At 30.8% G+C, this 15,371-nt stretch overlaps 1 protein-coding gene across 2 annotated transcripts in view; it reads right to left on the reverse strand.

Annotated features, from left to right (window-relative positions):
• slc38a4 (solute carrier family 38 member 4) overlaps positions 1-15,371 on the reverse strand; it is a 132,571-nt gene that overhangs the window by 34,312 nt on the left and 82,888 nt on the right. For both annotated transcript variants that reach the window (XM_062066293.1, XM_062066292.1), the window contains exons 6-11: positions 11,719-11,811; positions 11,548-11,629; positions 10,461-10,543; positions 7,523-7,581; positions 5,129-5,383; positions 4-83 (exon numbers count right to left, since the gene is read on the reverse strand). In XM_062066293.1, the coding sequence (XP_061922277.1) occupies positions 4-83; positions 5,129-5,383; positions 7,523-7,581; positions 10,461-10,543; positions 11,548-11,629; positions 11,719-11,811 (652 nt within the window). The remainder of the gene's footprint in view (positions 1-3; positions 84-5,128; positions 5,384-7,522; positions 7,582-10,460; positions 10,544-11,547; positions 11,630-11,718; positions 11,812-15,371) is intronic.

Here is a 15,371-nt window from a genome sequence, read left to right on the forward strand (position 1 = left end):
TACTCTTTCAGCTCGCTGTAGATGGGCAACACCTCGGGGTGGCACACGAAGGCAAAGGCCAGGATGGGCACCGTGTACGCCGTCTGGAGGACAAGTACAACATCAGTCCTCTGGTCTACATATAGAACATCATTCCTGTAGAACATCATTCCTGTGGTCTACATGTAGAACATAATTCCTGTGGTCTACATGATTCTTGTGGTCTACATGTACAACATGATTCTTGTGGTCTACATGTAGAACATCATTCCTGTAGAACATCATTCCTGTGGTCTACATGATTCTTGTGGTCTACATGTAGAACATCGTTCCTGTGGTCTACATGTACAACATGATTCTTGTGGTCTACATGTAGAACATCGTTCCTGTGGTCTACATGTACAACATGATTCTTGTGGTCTACATGTAGAACATCATTCCTGTGGTCTTCATGTAGAACATCGTTACTGTGGTCTACATCTTCACACCGAGTAGCACCTCAAATATAGTTTGCTTGGCTGGTGTAAGCGGAGTTCAACAAAACTTCATGCGAGTTCAATTTCAGCATCTTTGGTGAAGAGAATCATATTTAACCCGCAACTATTCGTAAATTCCAGGCTCTAAGCCACTCATTTTCCCCTATGCGTTGAACCCTGCGGCTTATAAAACGGTGTGGCTAAGTTATGGATTTTATTTTAATTAGTTAGTTGGAAAATAATGTTTTTGTTCTAAAATGTAGTGGGTGCGGCTTTTATATGGAAAATAATAATTTTATTCTAAAATGTAGTTATATATGGAAAATGTTTTTTTTCTAAAATGTAGTGGGTGTGGCTTATATATGGAAAATAATGTTTTTATTCTAAAATGTAGTTACATATGGAAAATAATGTTTTTATTCTAAAATGTAGTTATATATGGAAAATAATGTTTTTATTCTAAGATGTAGTTATATATGGAAAAACAAATGTTTATTCTAAAATGTAGTTATATATGGAAAATAATGTTTTTATTCTAAGATGTAGTTGTATATGGAAAATAATGTTTTTATTCTAAAATGTAGTTATATATGGAAAATAATGTTTTTATTCAAAAAAGTAGTTGTATATGGAAAATAATGTTTTTATTCTAAAATGTAGTTATATATGGAAAATAATGTTTTTATTCTAAAATGTAGTTATATATGGAAAATAATGTTTTTATTCTAAAATGTAGTTATATATGGAAAATAATGTTTTTATTCTAAGATGTAGTTATATATGGAAAAAAAAGTTTTTATTCTAAAATGTAGTTATATATGGAAAAATAAGTTTTTATTCTAAAATGTAGTTATATATGGAAAATAATGTTTTATTCTAAAATGTAGTTATATATGGAAAATAATGTTTTTATTCTAAAATGTAGTTATATATGGAAAATAATGTTTTTATTCTAAAATGTAGTTATATATGGAAAATAATGTTTTTATTCTAAGATGTAGTTGTATATGGAAAATAATGTTTTTATTCTAAAATGTAGTTATATATGGAAAATAATGTTTTTATTCTAAAATGTAGTTATATATGGAAAATAATGTTTTTATTCTAAAATGTAGTTATATACGGAAAATAATGTTTTTATTCTAAAATGTAGTTATATATGGAAACTAATGTTTTTATTCTAAGATGTAGTTATATATGGAAAATAATGTTTTTATTCTAAAATGTAGTTATATATGGAAAATAATGTTTTTATTCTAAAATGTAGTTATATATGGAAAATAATGTTTTTATTCTAAAATGTAGTTATATATGGAAAATAATGTTTTTATTCTAAAATGTAGTTATATATGGAAAAAAAAGTTTTTATTCTAAAATGTAGTGAGTGCGGCTTATATATGGAAAATAATGTTTTTATTCTAAAATGTAGTTATATATGGAAAATAATGTTTTTATTCTAAGATGTAGTTGTATATGGAAAATAATGTTTTTATTTTAAGATGTAGTTATATATTGAAAAAAAAAGTTTTTATTCTAAAATGTAGTTATATATGGAAAATAATGTTTTTATTCTAAGATGTAGTTGTATATGGAAAATAATGTTTTTATTCTAAGATGTAGTTGTATATGGAAAATAATGTTTTTATTCTAAAATGTTGTTATATATGGAAAAAAACGTTTTTATTCTAAAATGTAGTGGGTGTGGCTTGTATATGGAAAATAATGTTTTTATTCTAAAATGTAGTTATATATGGAAAATAATGTTTTTATTCTAAAATGTAGTTATATATGGAAAATAATGTTTTTATTCTAAAATGTAGTTATATATGGAAAATAATGTTTTTATTCTAAAATGTAGTTGTATATGGAAAATAATGTTTTTATTCTAAGATGTAGTTGTATATGGAAAATAATATATGGAAAAAAAAGTTTTTATTCTAAAATGTAGTTATATATGCAAAAAAAAGTTTTTATTCTAAAATGTAGTTATATATGGAAAATAATGTTTTTATTCTAAAATGTAGTTATACATGGAAAAAACATTTTTTATTCTAAAATGTAGTTATATATGGAAAAAAAAATTGTTATTCTAAAATGTAGTTATATATGGAAAATAATGTTTTTATTCTAAAATGTAGTTATATATGGAAAATAATGTTTTTATTCTAAGATGTAGTTGTATATGGAAAATAATGTTTTTATTCTAAAATGTAGTTATATATGGAAAATAATGTTTTTATTCTAAAATGTAGTTATATATGGAAAATAATGTTTTTATTCTAAAATGTAGTTATATATGGAAAATAATGTTTTTATTCTAAAATGTAGTTGTATATGGAAAAAAAAGTTTTTATTCTAAAATGTAGTGGGTGTGGCTTATATATGGAAAATAATGTTGTTATTCTAAAATGTAGTGAGTGTGGCTTATATATGGAAAATAATGTTTTTATTATAAAATGTAGTGAGTGCGGCTTATATATGGAAAATAATGTTTTTATTCTAAAAAGTAGTTTTATATGGAAAATAATGTTTTTATTCTAAAATGTAGTTATATATGGAAAATAATGTTTTTATTCTAAAATGTAGTTATATATGGAAAATAATGTTTTTATTCTAAAATGTAGTTATATATGGAAAATAATGTTTTTATTCTAAAATGTAGTTGTATATGGAAAAAAAAGTTTTTATTCTAAAATGTAGTGGGTGTGGCTTATATATGGAAAATAATGTTTTTATTCTAAAATGTAGTGAGTGTGGCTTATATATGGAAAATAATGTTTTTATTATAAAATGTAGTGAGTGCGGCTTATATATGGAAATAATGTTTTTATTCTAAAAAGTAGTTTTATATGGAAAATAATGTTTTTATTCTAAGATGTAGTTGTATATGGAAAATAATGTTTTTATTTTAAGATGTAGTTATATATTGAAAAAAAAATTTTTTATTCTAAAATGTAGTTATATATGGAAAATAATGTTTTTATTCTAAAATGTTATATATGGAAAAAAATGTTTTTATTCTAAAATGTAGTGGGTGTGGCTTATATATGGAAAATAATGTTTTTATTCTAAAATGTAGTTATACATGGAAAATAATGTTTTTATTCTAAGATGTAGTGAGTGCGGCTTATATATGGAAAATAATGTTTTTATTGTAAAATGTAGTTATATATGGACAATAATGTTTTTATTCTAAGATGTAGTTGTATATGGAAAATAATGTTTTTATTCTAAAATGTAGTTGTATATGGAAAAAAATGTTTTTATTCTAAAATGTAGTGGGTGTGGCTTATATATGGAAAATAATGTTTTTATTCTAAAATGTAGTTATATGGAAAATAATGTTTTTATTCTACGATGTAGTTGTATATGGAAAATAATGTTTTTATTCTAAAATGTAGTTGTATATGGAAAATAATGTTTTTATTCTAAGATGTAGTTGTATATGGAAAATAATGTTTTTATTCTAAAATGTAGTTATGTATGGAAAAAAATGTTTTTATTCTAAAATGTAGTGAGTGCGGCTTATATATGGAAAATAATGTTTTTATTCTAAAATGTAGTTATATATGGAAAATAATGTTTTTATTCTAAAATGTAGTTGTATATGGAAAAAAATGTTTTTATTCTAAAATGTAGTGGGTGTGGCTTATATATGGAAAATAATGTTTTTATTCTAAAATGTAGTTATATGGAAAATAATGTTTTTATTCTACGATGTAGTTGTATATGGAAAATAATGTTTTTATTCTAAAATGTAGTTGTATATGGAAAATAATGTTTTTATTCTAAGATGTAGTTGTATATGGAAAATAATGTTTTTATTCTAAAATGTAGTTATGTATGGAAAAAAATGTTTTTATTCTAAAATGTAGTGAGTGCGGCTTATATATGGAAAATAATGTTTTTATTCTAAAATGTAGTTATATATGGGAAATAATGTTTTTATTCTAAGATGTAGTTGTATATGGAAAATAATGTTTTTATTCTAAAATGTAGTTATATATGGAAAATAATGTTTTTATTCTAATATGTAGTTATATATGGAAAATAATGTTTTTATTCTAAAATGTAGTTATATATGGAAAATAATGTTTTTATTCTAAGATGTAGTTGTATATGGAAAATAATGTTTTTATTCTAAAATGTAGTTATATATGGAAAATAATGATTTTATTCTAAAATGTAGTTATATATGGAAAATAATGTTTTTATTCTAAAATGTAGTTATATATGGAAAATAATGTTTTTATTCTAAAATGTAGTTGTATATGGAAAATAATGTTTTTATTCTAAAATGTAGTTATGTATGGAAAATAATGTTTTTATTCTAAAATGTAGTTATATATGGAAAATAATGTTTTTATTCTAAAATGTAGTTATATATGGAAAATAATGTTTTTATTCTAAAATGTAGTGGGCGTGGCTTATATGCCGGTGCGCTTTATAGTCCAAAAAATAGGATATGTGCTTTTAAAATAATTTTTTGACTTGTCCAATTCTGCCGTTTTTGTAAGATTGCAACTTTTTTGTCTAAATATTATACCTTTATTCTACGAATATTTCTACTTTTTTTTGTAAATTCTGTTTTTGGAATACACGGAGGATCAATAAAAAAAAACTACTGGCCCCTGCGCCGCACCTTATACACCCTGGCCTGGGACTAGACTTACCTGGGAGTTGAAGACAAAGTACTTGGGCGTGCAGGCGTCCTCGTCCTCGGGGTGCGGCTCAAAGTGGACACTGGTGGAGGCGTGGGCGGCGTGGGTGACGGCCGGGGAGACGTCGGCTCGCGAGAAGTCCATCTGCGCCGAGCGGTTGTGCGCGGCGTAGGCGCCCGGCATATGTGAGGCGTTCATGCTGAGGTTGGCGGCGGGCGAGTCCAGGAAGGGGAGCGGGCACGGCAGCTGGGTTTTCTTGTAGATCAACTAGGAAACACCACAGTCTTGACGTTAGCTCTACCACATAGTCCCACTATAACACGTTCATTAGCAACGTTAGCTGTGGCTGTAGACAACTTCCTTTGACATTGCTTCAATGGTGTGGCAATCCAATCTTTTACGGATTGTCACACCTTCAAGCAAAGGATTTTATTACTGGACATAAAAAACTTTGTTTTTAAAGTATTTAAAAATAATGTAATTCTTAATCATAAACAAAAAAAATATTTTATATTTTTATGTATAATTGTTATAATTATTATTATTATTATTGTGTAGTATTATTAAAAAAATAATGTTATTCTTAATAATAAATACAAAACAAACTATTTAATATTTTCATGTACACTTTGCATAAATATTATTGTGTACTATTATTACAAATAATGTCATTTTTAATCATAAACAAACAAAATATTTTCATGTATAATTGTTATGATTACTATTGTGTAGTATTATTTAAAAATACTAATGTTATTCTTAATGATAAATATAAACAAAATATTTAATATTTTCATGTACACTTTTTTATGAATATTATTATTGTGTACTATTATTACAAATAATGTCATTCTTAATCATAAACAAACAAAATATTTTATATTTTCATGTATAATTGTTATAATTATTATTATTATTGTGTAGTATTATTTTTAAAAAATAATGTTATTCTTAATAATAAATATAAACAAACTATTTAATATTTTCATGTACACTTTGTATAAATATTATTGTGTACTATTATTACAAATAATGTCATTCTTAATCATAAACAAACAAAATATTTTACATTTTCATGTATAATTGTTATAATTATTATTATTATTGTGTAGTATTATTCAAAAAACAATGTTATTCTTAATAATAAATATGAACCAAATATTTAATATTTTCATGTACACTTTTTTATAAATATTATTGTGTAGTATTATTACAAATAATGTCATTCTTAATCATAAACAAACAAAAATATTTTTTATTTTCATGTATAATTGTAGTAATTATTATTATTGTGTAGTATTATTTAAAAAATAATGTTATTCTTAATAATAAATATAAACAAACTATTTAATATTTTCATGTACACTTTGTATAAATATTATTGTGTACTATTATTACAAATAATGTCATTCTTAATCATAAACAAACAAAATATTTTACATTTTCATGTATAATTGTTATAATTATTATTATTATTATTGTGTAGTATTATTAAAAAAATAATGTAATTCTTAATAATAAATATGAACCAAATATTTAATATTTTCATGTACACTTTTTTATAAATATTATTGTGTAGTATTATTACAAATAATGTCATTCTTAATCATAAACAAACAAAAATATTTTTTATTTTCATGTACAATTGTAGTAATTATTATTATTATTGTGTAGTATTATTTAAAAAATAATGTTATTCTTAATAATAAATATAAACAACATATTTAATATTTTCATATACACTTTTTTATAAATATTATTGTGTACTATTATTACAAATAATGTAGTTCTTAATCATAAACAAACACAATATTTTATATTTTGATGTATAATTGTAATAATAATAATAATTATTGTGTAGTATTATTTAAAAAATAATGTTATTCTTAATAATAAATATAAACAACATATTTAATATTTTCATGTACACTTTTTTATAAATATTATTGTGTACTATTATTATAAATAATGTCATTCTTAATCATAAACAAACAAAATATTTTACATTTTCATGTATAATTGCTATAATTATTATTGTTATTGTGTAGTATTATTAAAAAAATAATGTTATTCTTAATAATAAATATGAACAAAATATTAAATATTTTCATGTACACTTTTTATAAATATTATTGTGTACTATTATTACAAATAATGTCATTCGTAATCATAAACAAACAAAATATTTTATATTTTCATGTATGATGGTTATAACTATTATTATTAAGTAATATTAAAATGAATGTCATTCTTAATAATAAACAATATATTTTATATTTTCAAGTACAATTGTTATAAATGTTATGAATATTATTTTAATTGTGTACTATTTTTAAAAATAATGTTATTCTTAATAAGAGACACGATTGATGTTATGATTGATTGATTATGAGGAAGATGACTCACAACTCCCAGGAAGAAGACCATGCAGGACAGAGAAAAGCCGCTGGTGTAGCCCAAGTAACCTGCACCAGACAAAACGTGTTAAGAAAAAGGAAAAGTCAATGCCGCTTTTTTGCTGACTCGGCACTCGGTGGTGTCATTTGATCCGCTCTTCCAGAATATGGCTCACACGTTGGACCCACGTCCAAAAAATTGGCGGATAAAAGACACCGCTTCAGAAATAGTTTGAATCTAATACGAGGAAAGTAATTTCGCCGTGGCACGCCTTAGACTGATGCTCGCCAGCGCCGACTCAGTCGTGGCGTTACGTTACTCATGGCCGACTGCAAACAGCTGCGAGGATGTGTCACGTATCTTGTCTCCTTCACTGAACGCTTGTAAACCCACCTTGACAATTATAACTGTCCACCACCTCCTTACAGTTTTCTAATCAATCACAATTATCAAGCAGCCAAAATGTGCCATCATTGAGAGTGTTTTGCATTTTCCCCATCATGCATTGTAGTGCATTTTTATTTATAATCAATAATTATTAAGTAATAAAATACAATAATAATACAAATGTGATATAATAATGACAATGGGCCTGCTATCTGTGCCCTCAACCTCTGGACTGTGGGTCGATTGCAGCCGGCATACTTCTAAGATGGCGCCAAGTATCAAAATCCATGATTTTTTAGCTTTAAACATACAAAATTAGCTAAAAAACTAGCATAAAACGTTCGCATGCTAATATAAGCGATGTTAGCATACTTCTAAGATGGTGCCAAGTATCCAAATCCACGATTTTTAGCTTTAAACATACAAAATAAGCTTAAAAAACTAGCATAAAACGTTTGCATGCTAATATAAGCAATGTTAGCATACTTCTAAGATGGCGCCAAGTATCCAAATCCATGATTTTTAGCTTTAAACATACAAAATTAGGTTAAAAAACTAGCATAAAACATTAGCATGCTAATATAAGAGATTTTAGCATACTTCTAAGATGGCGCCAAGTATCCAAATCCATGATTTTTAGCTTTAAACATACAAAATTAGGTTTAAAAACTAGCATAAAACATTAGCATGCTAATATAAGAGATGTTAGCATACTTCTAAGATGGCGCCATGTATCCAAATCCATGATTTTTAACTTTAAACATACAAAATGAGGTTAAAAACTAGCATAAAACATTAGCATGCTAATATAAGAGATGTTAGCATACTTCTAAGATGGCGCCAAGTATCCAAATCCATGATTTTTAGCTTTAAACATACAAAATTAGGTAAAAAAAACTAGCATAAAACATTAGCATGCTAATATAAGAGATGTTAGCATACTTCTAAGATGGCGCCAAGTATCCAAATCCATGATTTTTAGCTTTAAACATACAAAATTAGGTTTATAAACTAGCATAAAACATTAGCATGCTAAAATAAGAGATGTTAGCATACTTCTAAGATGGCGCCAAGTATCCAAATCCATGATTTTTAGCTTTAAACATACAAAATTAGGTTAAAAAACTAGCATAAAACATTAGCATGCTAATATAAGAGATGTTAGCATACTTCTAAGATGGCGCCATGTATCCAAATCCATGATTTTTAACTTTAAACATACAAAATGAGGTTAAAAAACTAGCATAAAACATTAGCATGCTAATATAAGAGATGTTAGCATACTTCTAAGATGGCGCCAAGTATCCAAATCCATGATTTTTAGCTTTAAACATACAAAATTAGGTTTAAAAACTAGCATAAAACATTAGCATGCTAATATAAGAGATGTTAGCATACTTCTAAGATGGCGCCAAGTATCCAAATCCATGATTTTTAGCTTTAAACATACAAAATTAGGTTAAAAAACTAGCATAAAACATTAGCATGCTAATATAAGAGATGTTAGCATACTTCAAAGATGGCGCCAAGTTTCCAAATCCATGATTTTTAGCTTTAAACATACAAAATTAGCTTAAAAAACTAGCATAAAACGTTTGCATGCTAATATAAGCAATGTTAGCATACTTCTAAGATGGCGCCAAGTATCCAAATCCATGATTTTTAGCTTTGAACATACAAAATTAGGTTAAAAAAATAGCATAAAACATTAGCATGCTAATATAAGAGATGTTAGCATACTTCTAAGATGGCGCCAAGTATCCAAATCCATGATTTTTAGCTTTAAACATACAAAATTAGGTTAAAAAACTAGCATAAAACATTAGCATGCTAATATAAGAGATGTTAGCATACTTCTAAGATGGCGCCAAGTATCCAAATCTATGATTTTTAGGTTCAAACATAGAAAATTAGCTCAAAAAACTAGTATAAAATTATAACAGATGTTAGCATACTTCTAAGATGGCGCCAAGTAATCAAATCCATGATTTTTAGGTTTAAACATACACAATTAGCTAAAAAAACCTAGTATAAAATTATAACAGATGTTAGCATACTTCTAAGATGGCGCCAAGTAATCAAATCCATGATTTTTAGGTTCAAACATACAAAAGTAGCTAAAAACAACTAGCATAAAACATTAGCATGCTAATATAAGAGACGTTAACATCTAAAATGGCGCCAAGTATCCAAATCCATGATTTTTAGGTTTAAACTTACAAAATTTGCTAAAAAACTAGCATAAAACGTTCGCATGCTAATATAGGCAATGTTAGCATACTTCTAAGACGGCGCCAACTATCCAAAACCATGATTTTTAGCTTTAAACATACAAAATTAGCTAGAAAAAACTGGCATAAAACTTTTGCATGCTAGCGTCTTATGCTAGCTCTTTAGCGAGTAGGAGACGTTAACATACTCCCAAGATGGTGCCTACTATCAAAAATCATTATTTGTAGGTTTAAACATACAACATTAAGTACAAAGCTATCATAAAACGTCAGCATGTTGGCATACTCCCAAGATGATGGTAGGACAACAAATAGGAAACGAGACTTACCCAGATTTTTAAGTAGCGACAAGGGTAGAATGATCCCCATGGACACAAAAATCACCAGGTAGTTTCCATTAAGGTACCATTCTCTGCAACACCACAATGTAGCCATTAGAACATACCTCCTGGATATTGCATCATCATTACAACACACCAACCCCAAAAGCAGTGAAGTCGTCACTTTGTGTAAATGGTAAAAGTGAAGCCGGCGGCGTTTCTGGGTGTTGTTGATAAATGACTTCGGCTTTGCATAGTAGAGTTTTAACTTGCACTTACAGATGTAACGACCAACTGTAGTTACTGACAGTGGTTTTCTGAAGTGTTCCTGAGTCCATGTGGTGATATCCTTTACACACTGATGTCACTTTTTGACGCGGTACCGCCTGAGGGTAACAAGGTGCGTAATATCATGGCTTACGTGCAGTGATTTCTTCAGATTCTCTGAACCTTTTGATGATATTACGGAGCGTAGATGGTGAAATCCCTAAATTCCTTGCAATAGCTGGTTGAGAAATGTTGTTCTTAAACTGTTCAACAATTTGCTCAGGCATTTGTTGACAAAGTGGTGACCCTCGCCCCGTCCTTGTTTGTGAATGACTGAGCATTTCATGGAAGCTGCTTTTATACCCAATCATGGCACCCACCTGTTCCCAATTAGCCTGTTCACCTGTGGGATGTTCCAAATAAGTCGTTGATGAGCACTCCTCAACTTTCTCAGTCTTTTTTGCCACTTGTGCCAGCTTTTCTTGAAACACGTCGCAGGCATCAAATTCCAAATGAGCTAATATTTGCACAAAATAACATTTTCCAGTGTGAACATGAAATATCTTGTCTTTGCAGTCTATTCAATTGAATATAAGTTGGAAAGGATTTGCAAATTAAGTAAATTGAAGTGAATTATATTTATATAGCGCTTTTCTCTAGTGACTCAGAGCGCTTTTTTTTTTTTTTACAGAGTGAAATCATTGTATTCTGTTTTTATTTACCATTTACACAACATGACAACTTCACTGCTTTTGTTTCTTCTTCTTCTTTATTGCATCATCATTAGAACATACATCCAGAAATATTGCATCATCATCATTTCACTCACCCGGTAATTTCTTCCAAGCCCAAAAAGGCTCGGATGACTTCCGGCAGCTCGTACTTGACGATGAAGAGGTAGCTGGACATGGCTGCGGACATTTGTTTTTTTTTTAATGGAGCCACAAAAGTCAAAATCAATTATTTTGCATTCCTGTGTATTAAAAAAGCCGCGTCTTACCTCCAATATTTTGCATTATTATGGATCCAAAGGCTGCTATTTTCCCAGGCCAGCCGAACGCTCGTTCTCCCAGTTTTTCATAGATGAGAGACCCTGCCAGGACACACGTGTGTTCTATGTCATAGTTTCTGTGATTACCTTAAGCCGTTTGTTTACATGCTTGTTTTATTTCTCTTTGCTATTTGGGCTTATTGGACCCTAATTAGAATAAAAACTAAGAATCATCTTTTGATATGATGTACTTAGTCCATAAGTACACAAATGTGTACTTCATGTTTAGTGACATGCTAATTCTTATTTTTACACTTTCCCCCCCCCAAATTCCATTGTATGTTATACTCTTCTGGCACCACCAGATGGCAGTATAAGTGTCCACATAAGAGGCCATGAGACCCCAATTCAGTAGTGTACACAGTTTTGGAAATAAGAGCTAAAAGGTGCTGTCCACGCATGTGGCCACTAAGCCTTTAGAGCAGGGGTCTCAAACATGCGGGCCAATTGCGGCCCGCGAGACATTATTTTGCGGCCCCTACCTTAATATGAAAGTTTAATGTTAGTGCGGCCCGCGAGTTTTAAATGAATGGCGCTTGACAGCGTTGTGTGCTGAGCTGAAGGAATCTACCAATCACGGTGTGGTAAAGGCTCTCACAATATCGAGGGCGTGCCGTGATGGCACTGCATTTAGTGTCCTCTAGAACAGACCTGGGCATTCTGCGGCCCGCGGGCCACATCCGGCCCTTTGTGCGTCCCTGTCCGGCCCGCGTGAGGCCAATCATAAATTACAAAATACATTTTAAAAAGTATCTATGTCGAGTGTGCAATACAACGGTGCTGCTTTTGTTTTGAAAAGCGTTATTTGTATTACTTCCGTGTGGATGTATGCGCGTGCGTGATAGTGAGTGAATGTGAACAGCAGCAATCACAAATTACAAAATAAAGTTGAAAAAACATCTATGTCGTGCCCGCAATACAACTGTGCTGCTTTTATTTTGAAAAGTGTTATTTATGGGCGTATGTCCGTGTGTAACCTGTGAGTGAAGGTGCACAGCGACAAGTGATGCACGGTTTACACCCGAGACGCTAAAAAGAGAAAAGTTGATGACGAATGGCGTGTTTTCAACAAGACATGGACTGCCAAGCAACGTTCCCTCTAAGGTGCGCGCCTGCGCAATTGCGCACTGCTCAAGCGTCCGCTGCGCACAGCAAATATATGCCGCGCACCAAATCAAATCCCATCTGAATTCTAAACAAAATAAACACATTTATTTTGTGTAATTTTGCAATGCAACTTTGAGTGACAGTGACAACAAGCGGCCCTAACGGTGTTCGTCAACACCGTTCAATTGAACACCGTTCAATTATTGTAACGTCTATCGAGATGCTTCGAGGCCAGGAATTATATCGATCACTTTATTGAGCAAAACTGTTTATATTCGGCCATAACCACACCAAAAACATGAGTAAAACACTTCTATCTGGAAAAACTAGTCATTTTCTGCCGTACAAACCAGGCCAAAACCAACTTGTCATCTGTCACCAACACGCATACCACTAAACCACTGGTGCGTTTATGGCCACACAAAAAGTCGGACAACTCAAACACCACACAAAGTTACACTATGACTCCTCAGTCATACGTGTGCTTATTTTACTGTCATTTATTATTAATGTTAATTTATTTATATTAATCATGGAATGCTGTTACTAGAGAAAGTTACAGGAATGCACACTTTATCCTATGCTTACATTTCATTGTGCAACATGAGGATGTTTAAGGGGAACTAAATGTGATCTCTGAAAGGGGTACAAATGATTTCCAAAGCAGTGCTTTTGGTATAAAGTTAAGTTAGGTTAAATGAAAGTATTATTATCAATATTAATTATTATTATTATTATTGTTATTATTATTATTATTATTATTTATCTTACGGTATATATCAAAAGTAATATTGAGCAAAATTTTATTGAAATATTGTTGATGTGGCCCTCCAGCAGTGCTCGGGTTGCTCATGCGGCCCCCGGTAAAAAATTAATTGCCCACCCCTGCTCTAGAAAGTGTCACCGCATCATCTTTTTCTCCATACTAACAGCATGCCGGCCCAGACACATGTTGTATGAGGCTGCTGCAGACACACGCAAGTTGTTGGAAGACATACTTGAGGAACAGCCCTACATGTCACACCGAGGGTGGTCATATTTTATTTTATTTATTTTTAACACAGTTACAAATATGCGCCACACTGTGAACCCACACCAAACAAGAATGACAAACGCATTTCGGGAGAACATCCGCACCGTAACACAACATAAACACAACAGAACAAATACCCAGAATCCTTTGCAGCCCTAACTCTTCCGGGCTACAAAAACACCCCCGCTACCCCCAAGCCCGCCCACCTCAACCCCCCACGCTCCCACACACACCTCAACCCCCCCCCCTCCCCCATCTCCCGAATTCGGAGGTCTCAAGGTTGGCAAGTATGCATTGACGTCACTTGCGTGATGCAAGCAGAGAAACATTTTGCCGCTTTTCCACGACACCCGCACACGCTCTTCCTCCCTGCCTCCCTCACTCGCCCGCCTGCTCACTCCCGCCCTCGTTGTAAACAGTCCGGGCGGGGAAGACGAGCGGTCCGGTAGCTTCCAAAGCACTCCGCCGAAGGAGCGAGCGACAATACAAAAGTGTGGTGCACTGGACCCCAGCGCTGATACTCCGACAGAGAGTCGCTGGGCGAATCAGACGTGTAGCACGCTAGTGGTGATGTTAGCCCGTTCGGGGCTAATTGTGCTACCGTAACTGTAAACTCCACGGCGAGCCGCCCCCCTCCCCCTCCCGTTGGCTCCAGACAGAGACGATTTTTGATGCAATATTTCTTTGTTGAGCACAGGGGCACCCCGACGTGTCTTATTTCATTTTATTTGTATTTATCTCCTTCATTGATGTGCATCTTTGATCGATAGACAATTAAGATTAAAGTTAAAGTACCAATGATTGTCACAAACACACTAGATGTGGTGAAATGTGTTTTATACCTCAATTATTCAATTATACATTTACACACCAATGCCTGAGAAGGAGCAGGATGAAGAAAAATCTTATATTTTTCTGCCCCCTTCAACATAATACGTAGTCTTACTTAATGATATCATATAAACCAACAATTACATCCAAATATAACGAAAAAAAAAAAAAAACAACCACAAGAAGTGCAAAACTTCATGATGTACAAACTAAACAAAAAAAACAAAAGAAGTAATATACACCTCACGGGATGATACAAAACAAATACAAAACCAGGCAAAAAATAAGTAAAATAATAAATATAAAGCAAAATGTAAACACTTATGGCTGTCCATATGATCTTATTGTTCTGTCTTTATATATTTTTCAATTGGAATATATTTTTACAATCTTTTATCTCATTGTAAAGACAATACCATAGTTGAACCCCCACCACTGATATACACTTTTGTTTTAAAGTTGTCCTTGAATACTGATGTTGGAAATGACCTTTTCTTCTATGCTCTTCATTCTCACAAGTGATGACAAACACTTTTTGTAAATTTGCTGGTAATGTTTTGCTTTTAGCCTTAAACATGACACATCATGTCTGTAACTTTACTAGCTCCTGTAATTTCAATAAACCCGAATT

Source organism: Entelurus aequoreus, linkage group LG12 (assembly GCF_033978785.1).
Source record: "Entelurus aequoreus isolate RoL-2023_Sb linkage group LG12, RoL_Eaeq_v1.1, whole genome shotgun sequence".
Classification (NCBI taxonomy): domain Eukaryota; kingdom Metazoa; phylum Chordata; class Actinopteri; order Syngnathiformes; family Syngnathidae; genus Entelurus; species Entelurus aequoreus.